The 25,523-nt window shown below is 50.4% G+C and overlaps 1 protein-coding gene across 1 annotated transcript in view; it reads left to right on the top strand.

Annotated features, from left to right (window-relative positions):
• Positions 1-25,250, top strand: part of Wnt7a (Wnt family member 7A) — a 44,245-nt gene extending 18,995 nt beyond the window's left edge. The window contains exon 4 of the mRNA XM_021639264.2: positions 22,911-25,250. Within this exon, the coding sequence (XP_021494939.1) occupies positions 22,911-23,390 (480 nt within the window). The 3' untranslated portion in view covers positions 23,391-25,250. The remainder of the gene's footprint in view (positions 1-22,910) is intronic.
• The last annotated feature ends 273 nt before the right edge of the window (positions 25,251-25,523 follow it).

Raw genomic sequence — 25,523 nt, 5'->3', positions numbered from 1 at the left:
TGGTAAGTGAAAAAGACCTGCTCTGCCTCAGAATGATATCCAGGTAAATTGGATGGTTTCAGGGACTATCTGTCCAGATGGGTCATCCTGTAGACATCTCAGCTCCTTCCTCTCCACTGCTATAGTCAAAGAGGAGGCCCAGAAGGATAAGACCTCTGCCTGTTGCATAGTGTAGTCTGGCTGGTGTTGTGGGTTCCTGGGTAGGGTTCCCAAATCTGACACAATGTTCTGATGTGTCTTCTCCTTGCCCAAGTCTTAGCCATGATATTCCCCCCCTCAGAGAAATGCCCTTCTTCTTCCTTCCTCATCTCTTGTGGGATGTGGCTTTGTTCCATAGCTTTCTCACCGTGGAACTCACTGTAAGGGTATCCCTCACAGCTGCACTCCAGAGCCTGAAGGTGGGCATTCTGCTCATGAACACATTGATCAGGGCCTCTGACAGCTAGGTAGAGGCATGTTGACTACAGAGCAGAGAGGGGCAGATGTCATGGAAACAGGCTGTAGAGACAGCAAAGTCCAAGTAGACCTTTGGGTATGGACGCAGCACAGACTGGGCCTGCCTGAGCACAGAAGGAGGGATTTTTTTCCCCACTTGTTTTGATGAGGACCTGTCTTAGTCATTGTTCTATTTGCTGGGAAGAGACGCCATGACCCAAGGCAACTCTTATGAAAGAAAGCATTTCATTGTGAGTTGCTTACAGTTTAGTCCATTATCATCATGGCAAAGAGCATGGCAGTACGCTGAAGCAGTAGCTGAGAGATACCTCATGATCTGTAGACAAAGAGTCAGGAGAGGGAGAGGGAAGGAGGAGAGATGGAGGGAGAGACAGACAAACAGACACTGGGCCTGGCATAGGCTTTTGAAACCCCAAAGCTCACCCCCAGTGACACATTTCCTTATCCTTCTAATCCTTTCAAATAGTGCTACTTCCTGGTGACTAAGCATTCAAATATGTGAGCCCATAGGAGCCACTCTCATCCAACCCACCACAGAACCCTTGGGATGTTTTCCCATGGAAGCAGCTATTATCCTGAATGTGAAGGCTAGTTGGGGACCCTGGCCTATGTCCAGATCCTAGAGGATACTACTGATTATAAAGCACACCCCTCCCCAGGACTTCCCTGGTACACTGACTCTACATGGCTGGCAGGGAAAGGCCCACAGCAGTTGGATAGAAATGGGTGGAGAGACTTGGGAAGGATCATGGACTTGTTGATGATTACTCACTGCTTTGTGGAGGCAAGACTCAATCTGACCACAGGCTCTGGGGCTTGTCAGTAGCTCGTATGAGAGAAGAGAGGGGCAGAAGAGCCCAAAGAAAGGCCCCACACACCTTCTGCAGGCCCCTGAAAGGCCATTGCTATAAGAGCACCCACTGTGTACCCCACAAATGAGGAGGACAAGCATAAAGCTTCTGCCCCCAGCACACTCCCAAACTAGGCTATGTGGCCAGGGCATGGCGGTCTGATGTGCTTTGGTCTCTGCCATGGTGAAAGTAGTCACAGAAAGGCAGGCCAAAAACTGTAGATGCCTCTGGAGAAGGTAGCTGGGAACTGAAGTCTCTCCTGTTGACGTGTTGGGGCTACATTATATCTAGACTGATTATTATATCTGATGTCACAGGCCACTCTGCTGAGGCTGGTGGAATACTAGGCTTACTCGTTCTAGCAGGTGGTTCAAATCACAGCACACTGGAGAGAGAGAGACATCTGGAGTATGGTATCCCCACAGCAATCTTTGTGTCTCTGGAGTATCTCTTTCCTGTCCCGTGGGTGGTAGAGAGAGAACTAACTGCTCCATGGCTCATGTCCTCAAGACACTGAAGTTGGTGTGAGTCAGAAAGAGGGGCAAAACCTTTGACATTGTAGGAGAACCATGCTCAGACACAGCCGCAGAGCAGTTTTCTACAGGAGGTGGCTGAGAGGAGAAAGGGGTCATTAGCTGGGCCTAGAGGGATAAGCAGAAGCATTTGAGGAAGACGGCAGTCAGCAGAAGCAGGCTCAGTGATAGAGTCTCTGAGTTCATAACACTCTGCGTTTAATACCCAGCGCTTAGGAGGGGGAGATGTTAAATCCTAAGAAGGCAGTCAGGGCTCCTTGGTCTGAGGCCGGGCAACAGGTGATGAGGTTGCTGAGGAGGCCGGAGACAAATACAGGCCCAACGTGCCAGAAGTAGCCAGGGGCAGCTTGATGGGGTGCTTTGTGTGGGTTCCTGTCCTTCCCTGGCACGGAGTGGAGAGGAATGAGAGGCCATACAGGTAGCGGTTGTGGACCCCCAGGACTTTGGGAAGTATGATGAGAAGCCTTTGGGCTATGTTCGGGGGTGCGCCCTCACTGGGTTATACAGAGGAGACAGGTCTTGAGGATCACAGCAGGGCTCTTAGATGTGTAGCGGTGGTGACACCTAGGGTTCTGGCACTGGACTAACTTCGGAGAATGCCTATGTGGAGCCAAGAACCACAGAGGGAGGAACGTGAGAACTGCCAAGGACACCAAGCCTCTGAGGGGTGCAGGGAAGGGGTTAGAGGGCAGGAGGACTCTGGGGAGGGAGGAGCTATCTGGGAGGTGACCAGAAAAGGGAAAACCGAGGACCCCACTAGACTGTGAAAGAAACATTCTCCTGGTCCTCATGTTACAGTGTCTTCTGCTATCTCTTGTCCTGGTGACAGTATTTCCCAGTCTTCACGATAACATTGTACCTTCCTGCTAGCTATGGAGGCCTTGCTGTACCCTTAGCATGAAGTGTTCAGGGTCACTCTGGTGGGTCCCAGAGAAGGATGTGCTGCAGCCCCTGTCTACAATGAGGAGTGAGCCTAGACCAGACAGGCAGCTTGAGGACCGGGCTCCCCACTGGAACAGGCCAGCTCTGCTGGAATGTGCCTTGCTCCAGGGAGGTGAGCTAAGGGGGATGGAATTCCACCTGAGCATGGAGTCACCTCTTGCTTACGAGGGGTGTTGGTCTTGTCCCTTCCTGCCCTGCCCTGTCTGGTCTGGGTGCTCCTGGGGGCTGGCTTTCTGCTCTGGGCATGGCTGCAGGGAGGCCAGTGCATGGGGGACAACAGGGACCCAGCCCCTGTCATTGAGGGTGAGGCCCAGATAAGACTTGCTCCACTTTGTTGCTGCTGGGAAGCCACTTTGCATACTTGACTAAAGAGAGCGGACAGTGTGGCATGTCAAGGGCCCCAAGAGGCCAGGCCCCACCTCCCCGGGAGCCAGCTGCCAGTCCTTAGGCTACTGAGCTTGCAAGTCCTGCCACATGTTTACAGTGGATGTAGGATCTCACTTTCAAAGTGCAGGAGAGGCCTGAATCCTGGGATGAAGGGATCTGGACAGAGGGAAGGGAGAACCTGGACCTCAGAAGGCTTTCTAGGTCTGATATGTTGGGGTAGGGGAAGACACAAATTTCCCAGGGACCTTGCCTTCCCTTGCTCCCTAACCTCTAGTTCTGAGCTCCTAGACCAACCATCTTGCTCCCACCCAGGACTTTTGCTCATGTCAGCCCCTTCTCAGGAGGATTTCTCTCCTCAGTGTCTAACTGCTATACCACTCTGCTTTTAGTGTTCAAGGCAACCCCCCATTTGAATCTGTCTTTGTACAGTCTTCCGTGCCTTTATTGTCCTTTACCTCCCACTAAAAGGTCAGCATCATGAGGGTCAGGACAGCTGAATCCCCTATGCCTAGAATGGTGCCTGGTGCCCAGTAAGGCTCAAGAAAGGTTTGTAGAGATCATGAATGAGTGGCAAGACACTTTCCTGGAAGTGTCTTGGGAGTAGGATGTCAGGTGTAATTTGAGATTTTCCGTTATATTTGACTTTGAAATAAGTAAGAAATCAATTTTATTTATGTGTGTCCCAAATGTTTTCTGAGACACACACTTAAATGCCTTCTTTGTTTATGTCAAGTTCAGATGTAACTGTTTCTTTTATTCTGACTAAAGCTCATGCTGCGCTAGCTATGGGCTCGCATGCAGCTGAAAGAACACAGAGGCCCTACTGTCAGGCTCCCTCACAGTGACAGCCTATAGAACGTAGGACACTCTCACCCTAGAACTCTGGCACTGATACCATAGAGATACAGAGCAGGAGGACTGTGAACTACCTTCCCTTGACCAGGGCTTCCAGTACAAACACCACTAAACCACCCCTGTTTCTAGTTGTGTCATGTTAGAGGTTGTGTGGATGGAGTGGTGAAGAGTGCAGCCTATAGAATCCCATCTTGCTTGATATAATCTCCTAGACTCATTCAAGTTGCTATGTGCAACAATAGTTCTTTCCCCTCAGCAGTCACGTGACAGTCCATGGCTCAGAGGCAGCACACTCAGTTTAGCTATTCCCCCACTGAAGGCCGTCTGGATTGTCTGGGCCATCGTGAATAAAGTCGCGGTGAATGTGTGTGTGTGTAGATATTTCTATGAGTGTAAATGTCTGGTTCTCCATATAAATGCCAGCAGTGCCCGCATACTGTTGCTGAGAGTTTAGCTTTATGACAAGGCACCAAAACATCCTGCAGAGGGGATGTCGGCTTTGCATCATTACTATACAGCCACTGCTGAGACCACTGGACTGTAAAGGAAAAGGGCTGTTTTGGCTCATGGTCTTGGGGGTCCAGCCCACAATGGGTTCGTCCTGATGCTTCGGGTCACCACAATGAGATGTATGATGGAGCAAAGCTGTGCACTTCATGTCTGGATGGTGACAGACAGGGATGGGTGGAACATGTCTCACCTAACCCTCCTTCAGCCTCACCTCCCAAATATTCCACCATCTCTTGGGAACCAGCCCTCTACTACTTGTACCTTTTGGGGACATCCTAGGTTGAACTACAGCATTGGCATCACCCTTTTCTACCCCCATATGCAATCTATGAGTGAGGCTTCTCCACATCCATGCCCGCAGCTGCTAATAACACGGGCTCTTATTTCTGCCATTGTGATGGGAGGGTGCCATATCTCACTGGGGTTCTAGCTACACCACTAGTGGCTGATAAAGTGAGCGTCTCTCCCTGTGTGTCTCTGCCATCCATATGCCCCAGTGGGTATGGTGGGAATGTGTCTGTCCACTTTTAAGCTGCTTAATTTTCAGCTGTTGGGTTTGGGCACTTTTTTATTCATCTACTCAGATGTTTCTGTCAGGTCTATGGTCTGCAGGTCTTTCTTCAGTCTACAACTTATCTTTTATCCTCATCAGGGTCTGTCACAGAGCAAAGATGGGCCTGTTGTTGCTACTGTTGTAATCTCACTGTAGCTCAGCTGGCCTTGTGCTTGTGGGAGGAAAGTGCCTTGGGGTTAGTTAAGAACCCTGGATCCCTGAGTGCTTTATTTCTAAAAGCTTTGTGTTTAAGTCTCTGGTGTGGTGGCTTGTGCCTGTAAGCCTCTGTCTGAAAGGGCTGAATTAGGGACATTGTGAGTTCTCATGTAGTAGGTATGACTTGCATGTTAACATCCCTAGTTCAAAGTGGTTCTCTTGGTGTCTCAGTCTGGTTCCTCTGCCCAGCCCTAGTGCACAGACAATGAGTATAGCCTCTCTGTTAGGCTATTCTGGATATAGAGACTCTTCTTCAAAGGCCCATAGGTGGAGAAGCAGGGCATGACTGGCACCCAAGCCCAGCTTAGACCCCGACCCCTGCCCTGTAGTGAAACAGGCTGTATGGGAAACTGTGGCAAGAGGCTGGAACCGTGATGGAAACAGAACCAGGCTGCTGATATTAAGGGAGCTAGAAATGGTCTAGAGAAGCCACTAAGGACAGCTCAGAAGGGGGCTGGCTATGGTTAGGGTGGAGAGTACACATGAGGGCTATGGTTTTTCCCCTTCATCCAGTGACATAGCTGGGGCTGGGCTCAGCCAGATCCTGTCATTGATGCCATAGTGATAACAGTGTCCAGGGAAAGAGGAATAAGATAAGAGAGGCGTGGAAAGCAGTGACAGGACAAGGCAGCTCCTCCTGGAGAGACTGACAATGCCTGTGGGTCCCCAGCTGTCACTTTGCTCTAGGTTGCCAAGACCACTTCCCACTTAACCCCATGCAGACATGACAGCCTTGGCTTAGCCCAGAGAATGGCTGGACATATCGTTCTGAAGAGACTTGGGCCACTCATACAGGAAGAAGGTGACTTTAGGGACCTGTCACCATCCCCCAGGCCCTTGGGCTCAAGTTCAGGTGAATAAGTCAAAAGGCCCTTGTCAGAGTTGATAAAGGCAGACACTGTTCTCTCTGGAGGCACAGGCAACTCTAATACCAGCATCAACTGCACAATCCCACTTTAATCCCCACAACTGCTAACCTCCTGCCTAGTCATGAATGTGCCCTCCCCACTTTACACATGGGAGATGGAAGTGAAGCGGCCCAAGGCTACACAGCTCTCAGGCTACCCTAGAATCTGAACTCAAGCTGGCTCCAGACTCAACAGTGTCTGGGACTGTCCTCACTCAGCCCTAAACACCCCATGAGTGATTCCACGATATTATCCAAAAGTTCTGGAACCTTCTGAGACATCTTAGAAGCATTGGTCCTCAGCCCCCAAGACTGCACTCTCTAATTACCTGGGGACTGGGGGTCATTCAGGCACGGTTTCCTGTATTGATCTGGTCATGGGGCCCTGAACATTGTCTTCCACCTAGAAGAGGACACTTGGGGAGCAGATTTCTGCTGCTTCACAGCTCAGGGCTTGTGCTGGGTAGAGGGCAGGCTGGGAGCCCTGAGCCCTCACCGACAGGGCCCTTCTTATTCTTCTAAGCAAGCATGAGCTTCAACTCAGCATCTCCTAGAGCCCCGCCCGGCATACTTTTGATGTCATGAGGTGGCACAATCCAAGGGCGAGTGCGAGCTGTGGGGTTGGGAGGGCTGCTCTCATTCCTATTCACAGTGTGTGCTGCTGCAGTACATGTGTCTGGACCTGGCCTTGCTGCTTACAGCCTGGGTATCCTCTAAGGCTCTCACTTTGTTTCTCTCTGCCGACTCTTTCCATCTGTGAAGCTGGGGGTCCACTGACAAAACGATCACATGAACCGAAAGTGTTTATGGTCACACTGTTAAAGTGTTTATAAGTCACATGTGACTATTTGAACGAACTGCAAATAAGTATGATGAAAATTCAGTTCTTTAGCTCAGGTTTCTAGTGCTTGGTGGCTGCATGTGGCTCATGGTTAGCATATGACCTCCTGGTACAGGAAGTCCCCTAGACAGCTGGTGGGCATGGAGCATTCAGAACTCAGCATTGTTAGAGAAACTTGGGAGGGCCTCGGTAGCCGGCCACCTTCCTGGCCTCCACAACCAGGCCATGTGATTTCCCCCAGAAAGAATCCCCCATGTGGCTGGTCCTGGCAGGAGCTTACTGGAAAGTAACCAGAGGAGGGGAGGGGCAGTGTGGCGAGGCAGGGGCAGGGCTCAGCTATGCCACAGTGAGACCAAGTCAAAATGTGCTCACTGGATACGCAATTGCCTTCCTTGTCCTCGGGAGGGGGGCTAGAACTCAGAGTGTTATCAAGTAAGTGAAGAGGAGGCAGCAGAAGGGTATTCGAAAGGGCTGAGTGGCATGACATGGTCCAGGAGGGAAGGTTCCTAGGAGCCCCACTGTCCCCTCTCCTGATTATGTATCCTTTGCAGAAAAATTCAGGTATGGTAATGTCACTGAAGAGAACCTTCTGCCTGCAGTTTACAACGGAACCAAGGGAGATAGCTCAGGGTAGGGGTGTCTACCATACAGTAGAGGATATGTCATCTGCCCACTGTGTAAGGTAGGGCAGGTCCAGGCAGCAGCTGAATGAGCAGAGCAGGCCCCTGGAGGTGGGGGGTCTCCCACCAAAGGCTCCAGAGCAGTGAGACCAGGGTACTAGCTGTGGGCAATGCCAACCTCAGCTGCTTGCTGCATGGTACCATATGCCCCTCTCATGACCAGAAATGCCACATGTGTGCTTGTCCCAATTCACATGTGCCTCACAGCTACTCTTGTCTCACAAGAGAGGGCCTTTTGTTATTCCTGACACAGGAGGAAACTGAGGCACTGAATGACTGAGTAGCAAACTTGAGGTAGCCCATCCCCCTTCTTGGCAAGCCGCACTCTGCCTGTCCCCTGTATACCTGTTTCTTAGCCCTCACTGTGTGTGTACATGTATGGTGTCTACATGTAGGTGTTTAGGGGCTAATATATTGAAGTCACAATGACTGACAAGTTGCACACCTTATTCATACAAGACCTTCACTGTTTCCAATGCCACTTCCTGGCCAAGGCTTGAAGCTTCACGTGGGTGAACAGTGTCACTGGGCCCCTGTTGTAAGCAGGCATGGCTACTGCCGCTCTGGTAGGTCTCTGTGCACAAGGAGGGTTGTGCTGCAGGAAGCTGCTCTCCTCTGGGCAGGTAGGGTTTCTGGCCACACCCTTCTCTAACTCTCAAGAATTCCGGTTGGGCCTTTGTTCTGTGCTGGCAGTAGAAATAACCTGGGTGTGGGGAGAGCTTCCTCACAGCCCTGATTATGCTGCTTATTTGCTGTATGATCTTGACATACAACAAATACAGATCTTGACATACAGATCTTGACAGTCTGTCTCTGAGGCCTAATGTTCCCCAACCCCACCAAGGGGAAAAAGCACCAATAATGAACTTCTTGAATCCACAGTGCAAGTTGAATGCCTTGCAAAGTCCTGGATGGCCAGCCTTCCACTGTGGAACACCGGAAGCCATGAGCAGCTGCTCTGAGGGTTCATGAGTCTTAGCAGCAGGGGTTATAGAAGTAACATGAAAGCCAGGGTTATGTTCCAAGCGCTAAGTATTTTTAGGCAGGGATAAGGGTGAGGCAAAGGTCTCACTATGTAGCCCGGACTGACCTGGAATGCACACAAATCCACCTGCCTGTGTCCTCTGAGTGCCGGGATGAAAGGCCTCCTGCACTATTACACCTGGCTAGACTCTATGTTCTCTGTTCCTAAGCCTCTTGCTAGCTCTGAAACCCACCTTCTTTGAAGCCCTGTCCAGATAGCCTGTTGAAAAGATCTGAGGAGAAGGAGTTGTCTGGAAGCCATTGAGATCTGTCACTTCTGAACAGGGAGAGAGCCACAGGAGACCAAGCCATCGTGTGACATTGTAAATTTCCTGGATGGGTCTCTAGGTCAAGCAATCATACTTGAGCAGCATCTCAGTAGAGAGATGCCCTTGTCCTCTCCCACTGGCCCCATTCACATACACCCTGTATCCCAGGACCTGCAAACTTGTCCGCAAAGTCCTCTGTACACCCAGACCTTCCGTCCATGCCCCTGTCTGCCTCCAGCAGCTGCCTTGCTGGATGCAGGCTGTCTGATGGCCCGGAACATGCACTCCTACTTCACCTCCCTGCCCTGCTTCAGGATGCAGTGCCACCCAAGGACAGAGCTTTGGCCTGGCCTTTGGCTATGTGCTGCCTTTTATGTCCCACAGGTGGGACTTCACCTACTGCCCTACCTCTGCCCTACTACAGCTTCCCAGGATTCACATGGGCACCAGACCCTGAGTTCAACATTCATGCAAGCAGAATCTGCCCCTGCCCGGTGTTCCATTTCATCAATATCTCCTCCTAGCAGCAGTATAACAGCCCTTGACTTGGGGCTGCAGTCTTTCCAAATGTGACTGTGAAGTCATCAAAATATCCAGCAAGACTCACCATGATCTTGGCCCTCCTCTGTTCTGATCCTAACTCCTACTTCCCCTTTGCCTATTCTCTTCCTCCTCAGCTGCTCTCCTCACTGGTCTCAAGCATGCTGGGTATTCCCCTGCCTCAGGCCCTTTGCACTTATCAATTTCTCTAGACTGCTGCACCCCCAACACTCATCCCACCACATAGCCTCAAGTCTTTGCTCAAATATCGCCTAAGGAGGGTTTTCCTGGCCACCCGCTGGAAACTGCTCCCATCTGTCTCCCCACTTCCTGTTCCCACCCATGTTTGGTTTTCCCACATAGCACGGTTTGACCACCTGACATAATATTGGGAGTTTGCCAGAAATCCCAACGTGACTGGGAAAAGTCAGAGTACTTGCTGTGGAAGGCCTCCTATGGGAGTGCTCGAGCCCAAAGCTTCCTCCCCACCACGTTTAAGAGTCTGTGCCCTCCATACCTTGTCCCACTGAACCAGCAAAAAGGGTTTATTCCAATACATCTCTCATCATATGGCAGACATTATCCTAAGTTCTTTGTGCATATTGTCTGATAAGAACCCAGGAGGTGACCACTCTCACAATCTTCCTTATAAATATGGAAAGTGAGGTGAAGCTTCAGTGGCTTGCCCAAGATCACACAGCTAAGAAATAAAGGGCCCCAGGGCATGCATCGAGGAAGCACAGGACCAGAATCTACGTTCTCTGTACTCACTCTGCGTGTACCTGCTCACTCCTTCATTTGTTAAATATGTGTCTACGTCATGTTAACAACACATTTTGGAGATGAGCACAAAAATAGATGACTGAAAAAAAAATGGTGCCCTTCATCAAGGAGTCCACAGTCCAGTAGGAAATACTGAATTAGTGAAGATACAGACAGGAATATGTTCCTCTTCAGTAAACGTGTGCTGACACCTCCAATGTGCAAGCTCTGGACATCAGAGATGAAGCATGGCTGCTGGTTTGGAGGGCTGCACACTGTGGCAATAAGGGGAAAAGTAAATTATTGCATGGAGACCTATCAGCAGGAACTGAATCTGACACAGAGGAACATAGGGCATTGTGGGAACCCAGAAGAGGACGTCTCTGCTTGGGGATTGGTTGAAATGAGCAGATGGCTGAGTGGTAGTGTGGCTGCCTATGTGTGTGAGTAGACGGTTATATAGGTGAATGGAAGAACAGAAAAATGGATAGATATGTGGGTGGTGGGGGATAAGTGGATAGAATAGTTGGATAGTTAAGTGAGTCTGTAGATAGAAGGATGGGTGAAAACATAGATGTAGAGATATTTTACTACATATAAAGAGAAAAAGGATTTGGAAAGGATGGATGGATAGGTGGGTGGGTGGGTGAGTGGGTGGATGGATGGATGTTTGGGTGGGTGGGTGGATGAATGTTTGAGTGGGCGGATGAATGTGTAAATGAATGGGTAGGAAAGTTGGTGGATGGATGAATGGGTATGAGAGTGAATGGATAAATAGACGTATAAGTATGTGGATGCATGTATATATAAATATTTGAAATACGGACAAGTAGGATTTGAAAGGATGGCTAGATGCATGGATGGGTGGATGGATAGAGTTATTTGGAAGGATAGTTAGTTGACTGAATGAATGAGTAAAAAGCTGAGCTCATTCCTGGGAAGTTGGACACTTTCCCAGTGAGATCACCAGACCAGCTGAAAGAAAGGGTTGCAAATCCACACATTCATTCATTCAACAAATACCAGTAAGCACCTATTTGTATGTCCGGTACTGTGTTAGGCTCTGGGATTAGGTGTGGCACTTGCCTTTATAGAGCTGGCATTCCAGGGGGAAGTCAGACAACAAATAGTCAGATGGAGAGAAACCCATTGTCAAAGAGTAATGAATGCTAGGACAGAAAAATAAAGTGGGGGAGAGGGTAGAGATGACAGGAATGGGATGTTTTTGGGGGTAGGTGCAAGGGACCTTTCTGAGAGGGTGAGCTGTGAACAGAAGGTGAGTCAGAGGATTCGATAGCCCAGACGCCAGTGTGGCCCCACCAAGTGAGCAGTGAGTAAAGGCTGACAAAGTCACAGGTAGGAGGGCTGAGAGCAGTGGTACACTGGGGTTGTGAGAGGGGTCTGTTGGAGTAGGCACACCCAGGAGACTTGCCTCTTGGCTGTGAAGGCTTTCAAGGGCAGTTGTGTCTGGCCGTCCTGGAAGTCAGGGGAGACCACTGAATCTGGGCTGGTTTGCTGGAGAGGACTCCCCTCCCTGCTCCTCTGGAAGGGTTCCCAGTTGGGAGGCCATCAGCATTTTAATTACAGCTCCCAGTTCTCAATGGTTTGCAGCCCAACCGTGAAACAGGCCCTGGGCAACCTGTGGCCCTTCAGTGATTTACTCCCTCACCATTTCTATATTTAGTGCCCCTGGGTGCTGTTGGCCAAGTTTTCAGAAAGAAACAGAAAAGCGGAATGTGGGGGCGGGGTTAAGCATGGGATTTTAAGTGTGCATTGATCCATTTTTTTTTTCATCCATCCTCTGAGACAAGATTCCCCAGCCTTCCTGAAGCTACTGGTGTCCACTGACATAAGGCACAACTGCCCAGTGCCCTGCTTCCCTTCTCTGATAGCATGTGTGCTTTCTGCCAAGTGGTGGCTTCAGAGGCCACCACAGAGCAAGTGTATCTACAGGCATTGGGCTCCCACTCTCTGTCTGAGGCTCTCCCTCCACCAACCCAAAACCCAGAACCCTTCAGGGTCCTCAGACCTCACATGTCCGTAAACCACCTGGAGAGTGGAACCACCCTCTGACCCCATGGTAGGTCTGGGCAGGGCCTCAGGCTCCACATCTTCAGCCCTACATCTCTCATAGCCTCCCTAGGTTCCCCTGCTGCTGAGTGACATGGCTGGGATGTGTGTCCCAAAAGTTTGGGTGTTGGAAACTTAATCCTCCAAACCAAATGGAGATTTGGAGGTAAGGCCTTTGGGAGGTGACTTGAGGCCAGCCCTCAGGGTGGCGTTAGTGGCTTTATAAAAAGAAGAGGAGAGACCTGAGCTCCCACACTGTTCTCTCTCTCTCTCTCTCTCTCTCTCTCTCTCTCTCTCTCTCTCTCTCTCTTGTGTGACACCCTCTGCCATGTTGTGACATAGCACAGATGTGAGTGTCATCCATGCACTTATGATTTCAGCCTGCAGAACTAAGCTTAATAATTCTGTATTCTTTTTAAATTACCTACTCTCTACTTTTCTGCTATAGCCACAGAAAACAGGCTGGGATATTGGCTTAGGGACAGCAACTGGGCAGCAGGGATCTTGACCTGTACTTATCCGATAGAAATCTATTATGAACCACATGGGTAACCTGTTCTAGTGACCACGTCAAAAAGGCAAGAAGAGGCCTGGGATGTGACTCAGGGGTTGAGAGCACTTGTCTAGCATGCACAAGGCCCTGGGTTTGATCCCCAGCACTGAAGGGAGAAAAAGATGATGTTAAATGGAATAATGTATTTTATTTAGTCTAGTATATTACTATAATCCAATATGTAACCAGTATAAGAATATTGAGGCCTTGTGTGCTGCTTTTCCATAATAATTGTCTGTGATCTAGTGTTGATACTCATTGCACACTTCAGTGCAGAACATCACATTGCTTCTAGGATCTCCCACTGTACCCCTATAATCTCCAAATCTGACTTAGCAGAGTCTGGTGGGGGAGATGCAGCTTCACTGCCTGGGTCTCCAAGGCAGCTATAGATTTCTGCTGAGGACAGTCTTGGAAAAACAAGGAGGCTGTGCTAGGTTCCTGCAGCCCCTTCCCCTCCCTGGTGGGCCAGCAGGTCTGTTCTCCACATTTAACTCACATAACCCAGAGGTGGCTTCTCTTACCAGTCCCCAATTTTGTAGCCAAAGAACCAGGTTCAGAGAAACTAAGCAATGTCCTTCAAGTGGCCCAGCCAGGAGGTGCTAGACCTGGGACTTGAATCAAAAATGTTGAAAGTTCTTTCTCCTCTGCAGTAAGAGACTCTAAGTCTTTCAGCATGGCAGGGCTTCAGGGGAACTTCCAGGCCCATTCACTTCTGCATATCTACTAGGGTGGCCTGGAGCCTGAAGCCAGGGAGCTTCTGGAGTAGCAAAGAAGGCACAACACCTTTTGTTGGCAAGGCTGGAGTAGGCCAAGTCCTTGGAAGCCCTGGATCCCAGCTCCTGAAGCAGACCCCAAAGCTTAGAGCAATTCTAGGAAGCCATTCTCCTTTCAGCCATGCCCATCCTCTGTGCCTGGACATGGGGGTGTGGGGAGAGGTCCAGGGGATCAAGACCAGACACTCAATCAGAAGAACCTCAGTTCCATCCAATAGAAATCAAATATAATTCCCAGCCAGGAAAGGCTATCTCAGAGGAGACCCCCCAGCGTGTAGGCTCCAGCTGCCTGAAGCCAGCCATTCCTAACTAATGCCTGTTGAGCATCTCTGAGGAGAAGGCTTCTTCCAGATGTCTCATGGATCACAGAGCTCCACACAGGAAAACCAGCAAGTCCTCAAACAACTCATGGCTGGGAGGATGCTAACTAGAGTGGTACAAGAGAGCCAGATAGAGAAGGGTGCCGAACCTGAGCACCCAGGGGAAGGGTGCCACAAGCAAGACAGACACACACAGGGGTCTTGAGTGGGACTAAACATGGCTTCCCCCGAATGCCTGCTACCAACTGTTCACTGAGGGTGTTCACATGGCTGAGAGTCAGCAGGTGTCCTGGGCACCAGAGGGTAGGGTGAAGCTGTCTTCTTAAGAAGTGGCCACTTGGTCTCTGATAATTGCCCCTATCCCCATTGCAATGAAGCCCAGCTATGCCCAGATGTGTTCTGGCTTCCAGGAGTGGGTATGGCCCAGTATGTAATCTCCTGGGAAGTCCATCCAGAGCTCTGTAGGGCCTCCACATCCTCCCTTTCCTACCTTGCCCATTGCTGAGACACACCCAACTTCTCTCCTATATCTCCTTATAACCCTTTGGTCTTTGCAGCCTCTGGGCTTTGGCCCAGGTACTTCTGCTGCTGGCGCTGACCTGGCCTTGCTTCTGTGCATGCCTCAAAACTCACAGGTCCTTTCTTCCAGAGAGCCTCACAGGTACATCACTTGCTTGGTGCATACAGAATGCAAAGGCTTCCAGATATAAGGAAGAGATTCACTGGCCTCTTTGCCCCCTAGCCATGCAGAGTCTCCTGAGGAGAGAGACCTTGCCTGACCAGCCTCACTTCACCAGCACCCGACATAGGCCCTAGCTGAGGGCAGGGCTCTCAAATGGCCAGAAAGACAGACCAGGGTTCTCTCTTTTGCACATGTATTAAAAGCACCAGAAGAGCTTTGAGTGCTTGCCCATGCCTGTCCACAGCTGAGACCAAGTCAGAACTATGGGAGCCTGGGCCAGGCTTCTGGAAATCCAGCCCCCACTGACAGAAAAGCCCAGCCTGGGAGGAGAAGCAGGTGCCAGCCATACACCAGGCCAGGGCCATACTTTCCACATGCACTGCATGAGTAGCTATGCTCAGGGCTTCAAGGCTGCTGGCCCACAGGTTTTTTGCAGCAGCAGCTTTATTGAGCCACCCATGTGTCACACAATCACCCAATGTAAAGTGTATAGTTCGATAGTTCCTAACTGGTTCGTAGATACACAGCCACCACCAAAACAAACTTAAAACCTTCAACACCTGGAAGAGAAACCTTTTGGTAACCACTGACAATCACAGTTCAAAAAGCAAGCAAACAAGTCCCTCCAATGTCCCCATAGCAGGGAGGTATAAGCAGGAGAGTCAAAGATTCAAGGCAAGCCTGGCCTATGTGAGACCCTGTCTAAGGAAAACAAAAAGTCAACAAAAACAATCAGCCCTCATCCTACTCCTCACTCCCCTATTCCCCAGTTTCCTGGTAACTACTGATGTGTTTTCTGTTTCTGTGGCTTTGCCTAGTCTCATGTAAATGGACTAATGTTTCATGTAAATGGGATCATACTGCATGTGGTACTGTGACAGGCTTTGTTCATGTATGTGGGGGGCACATCCATGTTGTAGCATACTACTTAGACACAGAGTATCCTCCAAAGCCCACCTGCTAAAGGCTTAGTTGCCAGCTAAGTGAGGGGACATTAGGTGGCTTAGAGCATGTGTTTGAAGGAGAGAGTAGGACCTTTACCTACCTAGTCCTCTCTCTCTCTCTCTCTCTCTCTCTCTCTCTCTCTCTCTAAGTCTTTCTCTCTCTCTCTGCTTCCTGGTCGCCATGAGGTGAGCAGCTTTCCACTGTGCTTCCACCATGATGCACTGTGACATCCAAAGCAGCAGGACCAAGCAAATATATGGAAAGAGAGTTTTCCTCTGGAAACCACAGGTTAAAATAAACCTTGTGCAAATTCCCCCTGTGCATCAATGACCTTAGGAATTCTGCTGCTGCGACAAAAATCTGAGTGACAGCACTTCTTTCCTTTTCATGGTAAAAGACTATTCCATTATATGGAGAGTTTGTAGTGTCAAAGCCAAACAATACAGAGCTAAACCTCCAGTTCACATTGTATTAGGGGAAATAAACCAAGAATAGGAATGCAATGTGAAACACATACACCCATACTTTACAGGCCTCTGGTTTGGGGAAAAAGGGAAGTTGGGAACTTTAGGAGAGAGAAATCTACACAGCTTGTTTTGAGGTAAGGTCTGATGGCACCCTGGGTACCAGCAGGAGCTCTGACTGTCACATGGTGGCATTACCTATGTAAAGCTAGTCTTCAAGTTGCAGTGGCTATTCTGTAGTTAGATGCTAAGTGAAAATAGCCCTGAGGACCAATGGGTTCTGGTGGGAGTATCCCGCCCACATTTCTCATGGCACCTTAACTGTATGTTAGTGAAATATGACAAAATGCCTCCATTTGCAAGAAGTTATCAAAACCTATTTGTCTGGTGACATTTGAACTGCCATGGTTGTTGCTGCAAAGAATACATGTCAACTTGTCCTTCTGGTCTGACCTCTGTGCTGTCCATGTACTAGGGACTGCCGCCTTGAAGCTGTCTCCAAAAGTGCATAAGTCTAGGATGAAAAGAGAGGAGGGGCTGACAGATGTCAGGTTTTAGAATGGGGTGTATAGGCCAGCTACATCCTAGATCTCCAAGGGCTGGTCAGAACATCAGGTTGGCGGGTGCTGTTAATGCTAGGCATCTTTTTTTTTCTTTTCATTTGTTCCCACCCCCAATTAAAGGGTTGAGGAGAAATCCATTGTTCCACCCACAATCCCTTTGTGTTAGTGAGAACTTTTGAGAGCCCAACCCCAGGCTGAATGAGGTGAGCTATAGCCAAAGGCTGCTACCACCTCATTCTTCTGGATTGGGGGGGGGGGGTGCTGTGGGTGTGTCATTATATGAGTGTAAAAATACCCAAGTGTGGCTGGGTGGTGGTGGTGCATGCCTTTAATTCCAGCACTTTGGAGGTAGAGGTAGGTGGATCTCTGGCTCCCTGTGAGTTCTAGGCCAGCCTGGTTACAGAGCAAGTTTCAGGACACCCAAGGATACAGAGAGAAACCCTGTCTCAAAAAGCAAGAGACAAAGAGACAGGGGGGAGGGGGGGAGAGAGAAAAAAACTAGGAGAGAGGGAGGCGGGTTGGGGGGAGAGAGGAGACAGATACACAATCGTGTCTTGTGTGTGGAGGTGTGTGAGCATGTGGGCCATGTGTGACTTTGAGGGAGGATTCGGATCATTGTGCAGATGAGACCTTGCACTGCTTGCATGGTAATGAGCACAAGGGTGTGTACTTGTGGAGTGGTATGGGTTCACCCACAGGGAATTCGTTACTTCCGGCTGTTTTAGCTCAGCAGACCTGTGTCAGGCATACAGGTGTGCCTGAGGAGTGTGAACCCAAGAGGAGACAAGATGGGAGCCATTTATGAAGGGCAGGTTCCTAGACGATCCCTAGAAGAATTAGAGGACATGTTCTGGACAAGTCCATAACTCATGAACTACAGGGAGTCACGAACAGCATCTGAGCCTCTGCCACCCAATAGACAATGATTTCCAAAGGCCTAGTTTATACCAGAAAGTCTCTCTGGCTGGGCCCAAAGCCCCTTTTCCTGGGCATGTCTTCTATGCTCAGGTCTTCAGCACAAGGGCTTCGGGTGGCCCCAGTCTGTGGAATGCAGCTGTGCCTGTACCCACCTGAGCCAGATAGGGACACTGGCTTGATGTGAGTACACTCAGCATGGCTTAAAGAATGTGACCAAAAAGAAAATACCCCAAGTATTTACAGAAAAAGCTGTTTCCCTCTTTCATCTGCGTTGCCCAGAGGAATACAGCTGCAGTTAAGTGCAAGGAAGCTTTTGGCTTATGATGGATGGGTCCAAGGAAGAGGGGAGCTGGAGGGGAGGAGTTCAATGAAAAGGATTAGTGAAGGATGGGGATTGAGAGGAGGAGGAGCAGTGAGAGGAGGAGCAGTGGGAAGAGCAGACAAGAAGGAGCAGTGGGAGGAGGAACAATGGGGGAGGAGCAGCAAGAGGAGGAACTTGGGAGGAGCAGCAGGAGCAGGAACAGTGGGAGAAAGAGCAAAGGGGGAGGACTAGCAGCCAGAGAAGAAACAGTGGGGAGGAGCAAGTGCTCCCTGCTTGTCTTGTTACAGCATGCTATCACCACGGAGAATCTGATCACCTGGATCCCTGTCCATCACCTGAGGTAGAAATGCCCCAGGATCTATGCCTGAGAGGAGACCAGGGAAGGAAGCAGCAATGACAGCTACCTCAGATTCTCAGCCTTCTGCTCCCAGGTCCTGGCCTCCCCATGCCCTTTGAACTTATAGTTATGGGTGGTGATAGTGGTGGTGTGGTGGTGGTGGTGGCAGTGGCGTGTATGTGTGTGTGTGTGTGTGTGTGTGTGTGTGTGTGTGTGTGTGTTTGTATGTGTGTGTACAGGTGCACATGTGCCATGCGGAAGGCATTTGTGTGGAGGTCAGAGGACAACCACAGATGTCACTCCTTGCCTTCCACCATCTTTGAGACAGGATCTCTTTGCTCTTCCTTGTGACATAGACTAGGCTAGCTGGCTTTAGTTTCTGGGGAGTCTCCCATCTCCACCTCCTACCTTGCTAAGGAGCACCCAGACTGGTGGGAACTGAGGCCATAACTAGTGAGAACTGGAGAGATGGCTGTGGGAACTAGGAGCAATGACAGGTGGGATCTGGCAAAGGGAAGTGGCTGGTGGGGAACTGGAGAGATGGCTGTTGGCAGCTGGAACCAGTGTCCAGTGGTATGACTTCCATTTTAGTTACTGGGGCAAGTCTCACTGAGGACCCAATGTCAGCCATATCAGCCTTGATAGAAAATAAAGTGCCAATAAAAGAGTGTCCTGCTGGGGAAGGCCAGACCTGTGCAGAAGATGAATAGATCCTGGAGGAGGGTACATTCCTAGACTGAAGCACATTCCTGAGGAGGGCTCAGCAGAGGTGATCCAACCCAGGAATCAGGAAGTCCTGACTATGTTGAGAAGCTCAGATAGCTTCAGTGTGGCTCCAGGCTGGGGGTCATGGACAGACAGTGATGTTCAACATTGGGAAGCAGTGTGGAGAGTGAGATGATCCTCTGGATGCTGTGCAGCGTGACCCACACTTTGGTGACTGGTGCCCTGTGGCACCGACTGAGCAGGAGACAGGGGTCATGTATAATTTCTCTCCTCTCAAAACCCCTCCTATCCTCTAGATCCCCTGTGCCACTGCCACTGTGAGGGTCTGGGGCAGGCCCAGAAGGCAGACTCTGATAGTATCTACTTGGCACAATGTATGAGTCAAGGAATTTTCTGAAGCCAAGTTTCTCCCCAGGCCTTCCCAGACCTGAGCACCCCGCCCTGAGGAGTTCTGGGCTCTGGGCAGCACCTGGTACATTGTCGGCACTTCCTGGAGGACTTGTCAGAAAGAGATTGATGTCTCTCCCTCCGGCAGTGCGGGGGAAAATCCTTCCTGCTGCCTTAGACAGGTTTGGGGCACTGCTGGGAGTCACAGAAGGATCTCAGCTGCAGCTCCACCCTCTGGGTGCAGAAAGCCCCTCTGAAGAACCAGTTATTAGCTGTATATACTCCAAGACAGGGAGCTTACCCTTTCACAAGAGCCCCCTCCCAGGAGGGGTGAGCTTCGTAGAGAAGGCTAACCTTTCAAGGAGCAGGGCTCAGCTGCCCAGAAAAGACCCCTCCTACCATGGTCCAAGTTCTGTCTTTTAGTCACTCTGTCCTTTCTGCTTACCCTGTCCCAGACAAGAATGCAGAGCCAGTGGGACAGGGCTCAAGGACCCTGGATATTGCTTTCTCTAGGCTGAGCTGTGATGGCCCCCTCTCCTGGTCCTGTTATACCAGATTCTCCTTTCTTTTGACAGACAGGACCTCACTGGGTAACAATTCTTCTAACCCAGATTCCCAAGTACTGCTGTTACGCATGTGCAGTACCAGGCTTCTTCTTCCCTTCTAGAAATCACAAAGGACAATCATTCTCTTTATGTGTGTACATTAGGCATCCATCAACATGACCTCAGACTTCTGGCTTTTTAGCAACTTTATAGTAAATACTGGGTTTGTGGTCATCAGAGCTTTCAGTCTATCTCAGTCTCTCCTATTCTGTGCTTTTGCAACCAATTTTAACATAAAAATTCTTGAGTGTTTACCTTTCTTCTGGCTACACTTACTCATGTGTTAGTCTGCAGAAAGGACAGAATTCTTCCTGGGATTCCACATGACCCCCACAAAGCATGCCAGGTGATGGGAGCCAAGGTCCAGTTGCACCAAAAGACATCCCCCTGATCTGCAGAGGTCCCTCATCCTGGCCACTGGCTCAGCCTGAATGTGCTCCGTGTACACATACTCTTCCTCAAGCCCAAGCTACGGCCTTCTGACTCAGTGCAGATTTCCCCACCCATGGCTGGCCCACTCACAATCACCGCATTTCACCTCTTCTCTCCTCCCATGGTTGCTGCCTGCATTAGAGCTATATCATCTCCAGCCTGGGCACTGAGGACAGTGTCCCTCAGGTTACTCTTTTGCCACTCTCACCTCCGTCCTAAACTCTACTTCATCAAGAATGAGCTTGTGGCTGCCTGCAATGTGACTCAGACACTTCCCTGTCTGCTCCTCAGCCCCGACACCCTGAGTCTCTACTCCCCATCCAGAGGGCCTCCTTCCCTCCCCTCTCAGGGGCTGCATTCAGCCCACACAGGCACAGGCTATGCTGTACTAGTCAGTCCTCCTTATTCCCTGGGTCCTGTGCAGCTCCTACCTTCCTGGAGCCCACCCCCAATCTTGCTCCAGGTGTTCTTTGCTATTTCTTCAGTTCACAGTACCCACCAGTTTCTATGAGTTCCATGGCTACCTTGGGTCTGGAACCATAAGCTCAGAGACGGAAGAGGATGCACCTCAGTGCAGGTGGGGCTGGTGTCTATTGTCATCAGGCCTCCTGGAGGAAGCCCCCTGCCCCTTCCCCTGGCTGTAGCACAGGTGATACTAGCAACACAGAGCATGTATTCTTTGAAAAATGAACAAGTGAATGATGGAATGCACCTGGGGCCAAACAGCCCTCCATTCTCCTTGCACACAGAAGGGGCATCTTTGCCCCACTAGGCCAGTCACCATGCATTAATGGCTGCCCCGGTTGGAGTTCTCTGGGAAAGGAGGCTGAGCAAGGTCCAGATCCAAGCTCTGTAGGAAACAGGTGGACACTAAGCCCTGAGGAGCTTTTTTTGGAGCGCATGCTACCCACCTGTGTCACTGCCTCAGTTAGAATAGTCAGGCACTTGACTGTCTGGCTCTAAGTGCCCTGAGGCAAGCCACTAGGGCAGAGCTCCCCTGGATCCCAAGGAACTCGGCCTCCATGGAGAACACTGATATACAGATGGTTCAACATTGCCCAGGAGATAGATACTCAGGGAGTAACAGGTAAAAGGACCCTATCTTGTTAATCGGTATATGAGCTGTATCAGAATGGAATGCTTAAAAAAAAAGGTTTCTTAATACATAAGATGAAATCAATAGGTCTAAAAGGTAGCCCACCACCTGGAACTGGAGGCCTGCTGGAATCCAGACAGGATGTCCAGCAGGAACTGGGACTTTTAATAGTGGGAACACAACTTCCCCTTGGGGTCCAGTGGGAATCTGTCCAGAAACTCCTCAACATTTTCCAGGGGCCTGCCCACTGAGGCTAGACCCGGGTGTGTATTTATTCCCTTCTGAGTTTTACTTTGGCCTTGTGAAGTGTTGATGTGAGTGTCAAACCCTAGCATGCCCATACAACCTTTCTTTTAACCTGGGACCCAGAGGTGTGACCTGTTAGGGAGTAGTCCAGATTCCTTTGGTTAACTCCCTTTGGGCATTGTTTGAGTACCTGCTGAGGACTAGAAGGTGTTGGAGACTGTCATCGTAGGGGCTTGGAAGCCTCAACCATCTGACCTCAAGCATGGAAGAGGGCAGATCAGAAGCCAGGGTCTAGCCTGGCCTCAAGGTGTGGAAGCTAGGATGAAAGAATGTGTTTCCTCTGCTACTGTCGGTGCCTCAGGGAGGCTGCTGGCTGCCTGATGGGTGACCAGTCCTGGCCCAGGCAGTTGCGACTCTGCTGAATACAGTGAGATCTCTGAGACTTTAAGAGTGCAGAGTTAGCAGAGCTAGGTTGGATGTCACCTGATTAAGGGCCCATCAAAGGTCACCACATGCCCAGGTCAACAGTGAGTGCAGGAAGAGGAGAGGCCTAGTGGGAGAAGCAGGTTGCATGAGGCAGGGGTAGCCACTATCCCCTTAGAGCTTTGGAGCCCAGCCTTCAGCTCAGGAACCTACTGCCACAGGCCTCTGGGCAGTGTGTAAGCAACAGTTGCCCCAGGATGCCATAGACAGCTTTGCCAACGTTGGGCCAGCTTTTAAACCAGCCCAGAAGGACTTTGGTCCTCACCCAGTGCTTACAGAAGTCACAGGTTTGGCAAGGAATCTGAAAAGCCCATCTTCTAACTCGAATCCTTCTGTGTTATAGACGTGGTTTAGAACTGATCTATACCCACTTACACCAAAGAGAAGCAACATGTATTTGGACCGAGCTGGTCTGGTCTTACCAGGCTGGGAGAACAGAGAATAAAGGAGTTGAGAGTAAACAGGGCGCACACACATCCAGGGAGGGCACTGCATCCAGGCTGTGGGGGCGGAGGGTCTGGAGTCCAGGCCCAAGTTGTCTGCACGGAAGAAGAAAACGAAAGGCTTTGCTGCCTGAGAGGGCCTGGAGGGTTGGTCTGGGCCTGCACTTGGCCATGAGCCACAGTGATGGGATCTGTGCTTCTCCTGTCTTCCCTGCAGATCCTGGAAGAGAACATGAAGCTGGAGTGTAAGTGCCATGGTGTGTCAGGCTCCTGTACCACTAAGACATGCTGGACCACCCTGCCACAATTCCGAGAGCTAGGCTACGTGCTCAAGGACAAATACAACGAGGCCGTCCACGTGGAACCCGTGCGCGCCAGCCGGAACAAGAGACCCACCTTCCTGAAGATCAAGAAGCCCCTGTCCTACCGGAAGCCCATGGACACTGACCTGGTGTACATCGAGAAGTCACCCAATTACTGTGAAGAGGACCCAGTGACAGGCAGCGTGGGCACGCAGGGCCGTGCCTGCAATAAGACAGCCCCCCAGGCTAGTGGCTGTGACCTCATGTGCTGCGGCCGCGGCTACAACACACACCAGTACGCCCGGGTGTGGCAGTGCAACTGCAAATTCCACTGGTGCTGCTACGTCAAGTGCAACACGTGCAGTGAGCGCACTGAGATGTACACCTGCAAGTGAATGGAGGTCAGATCGCAGGCAGGACTCAAATCTCCCTGTAGGCCACTGCCTGGATCCTCGCAGGGAACCACAGAAGCACTGTTCTTGTCTTTTCTGCTGAGGGGAGGGGCGGCCCAGCTTTCCTGCAGACTCCTGCGGGAAGCACCTCTCAGAGGCCTCGCCCATTCTGTTCCACGGGGATGCTGCTAGGCCACCCTCCCCCACACGCTGCCTGACCGCCTCCTTGGCTGGAACAAAGTTTTCTGCGGCAGGCACTCTGGAGCCTCGGGCCACGCCATAGCAATATTTAACAATTTATTCTGATAAGAAATAATATTAATTTATTTAATTAAAGAGAATTCTTCCACTTCGTCGGGATCCGTTTTCTGCAATGGAAGTGGGCCTGCTTGAGGTCCTGGCCGGATGACTGTTGCTAGGACCGGGAGCGGAGAACAACTGTACATAACTATTCTTTAAGCAGATGTTTCTACTAGTTGATTTTGCAAGTACCCTTCTGCAGCGGTAGGTGTTAAGTACAAAGAGAAGATGGTCTTTATACACATATAGATCTATATGCACACACATTTGTATTTTTGTTTTGTTTTGTTTTTTGCTGTTTGCTGCTACCTATCCAGAATCTAAGCTGGTCCAGATCTGGAGCTGTTTGTCTCCAGGACATGCCCCCATCCTTTTGCCCTCCACAGCTCAAACCTCGGCGTTAGGGAAGCTCCATTGGGAATAGTGTGTGTGAGGGCACATGGCTCATAAGTTCCCAGCAGTTTCCAGCTCCTGGAAAGTGAACCACTGGATAAGAGGGTTTCTAAAAGACTATTTTTCTATGGATATTTTATTTATATGGAGTCTGCCTGTGTTGCCCCATAGCCCATGCTTCTTAACACTGGTACTCACTCAGGGGCAGGAGGACAAGGCCAGGTGTGTGGCAGGTCCCCTGAGCACCCTCACACAGCTGGGTTCTGGAGTTCCATTTGCCAAGGGGGCCACAGCAGTTCTCAGATGCCTGGACTGGGATAGCTGGGTTAAAAGAGAGGGAATCAGCCTCCAGCTTTAGCCTGCTAAGCTCAGGTCTTGGAATGGGGTCACTGCACAGTAATCTTGGGAGGTGACCTCAGGATGGGCTACCGTAGCTGATGAGTTAGTGTCGAGCACATTTTGTGATCATCAGTGGGACCCGGCATTCTCAGGGATGCCGCTATCCTACCAGGACAGCCCATCCACTGCCTGTGTGCCTGCAGGTGAGGCATAGTCCTAAGAGAAGGGGGTCAGAAAGGAGGGGAAATGAGGAAGCCAAGAATTGTTGGCCAACCACAGTAAAAGTAGTAGGCGTGGCCCCTCCGCAGCGGACCCGGCTACACCTGTGTCTCTGAACCAGGAAACCCTTCCAGAAGGCTGGGAATATTTTTTACATGTGTCCCACATGCATTTCCACCTGTGTGCATGTAAGCACATGTAAGCACGTGCACACACTCCTGTGTCAGGGCTTAGAAGTACCTTCAGAGTGGTCATGTGTGCACCAACTGGCATGTATCCCTATGTGCCTGGGAGATCAGATTATGTGAATGGAGACGTATGCCTGAGCATCTGTGGTCCCGGGGAGTGTGACCGGGTATCTGTATTTGTGGGCAGGGTGCAGGGTAGACAGCAGAGAACTATTTTGATTGTGTTGAGCCACAAAGAGACTGTAACTCTGAACTGTGTCTCCACAGCTGCTGCTGAAACTCAGATGCCTGTGAGACCACAGCCCTGAGGCCCCTGGCCTGTGTGCTTGGGGGCCTCTCAGTGCCTAGGGTCATGTCCAGTTCCCCCACCTGGGTTACAGCGTGACAAATAAACATGGCTGGATGGCTGACTTCTTCCCTTGGATGTGTTTTTAATTTTTTTTTCTTTTACTTAGATGTTTGGATGTATGGGCATGCAACTGGAAATAAGGAGTGGATGAATGCATGAATGAATGCATAGATTAACAGAAGAGTGTGTGGATGGATAGATGGATGGGGTATGGATAGGCAGGTAAATGGATGGACAGACAAAAGACAGATAGATAGTAAGTGAGCTTTGAGAGGTGGGTGAGTGGATGGTGAGTAGGAGGATAGATGGATGGATGAGTGCCTAGATAAATGTCTGAAAAGGTAAATA

The sequence above is a fragment of the Meriones unguiculatus genome, chromosome 5 (assembly GCF_030254825.1).
Source record: "Meriones unguiculatus strain TT.TT164.6M chromosome 5, Bangor_MerUng_6.1, whole genome shotgun sequence".
NCBI lineage: Eukaryota > Metazoa > Chordata > Mammalia > Rodentia > Muridae > Meriones > Meriones unguiculatus.
The sequence above is the reverse complement of the archived record's forward strand: the minus strand, read 5'-3'. Positions and strand labels throughout refer to the sequence as shown.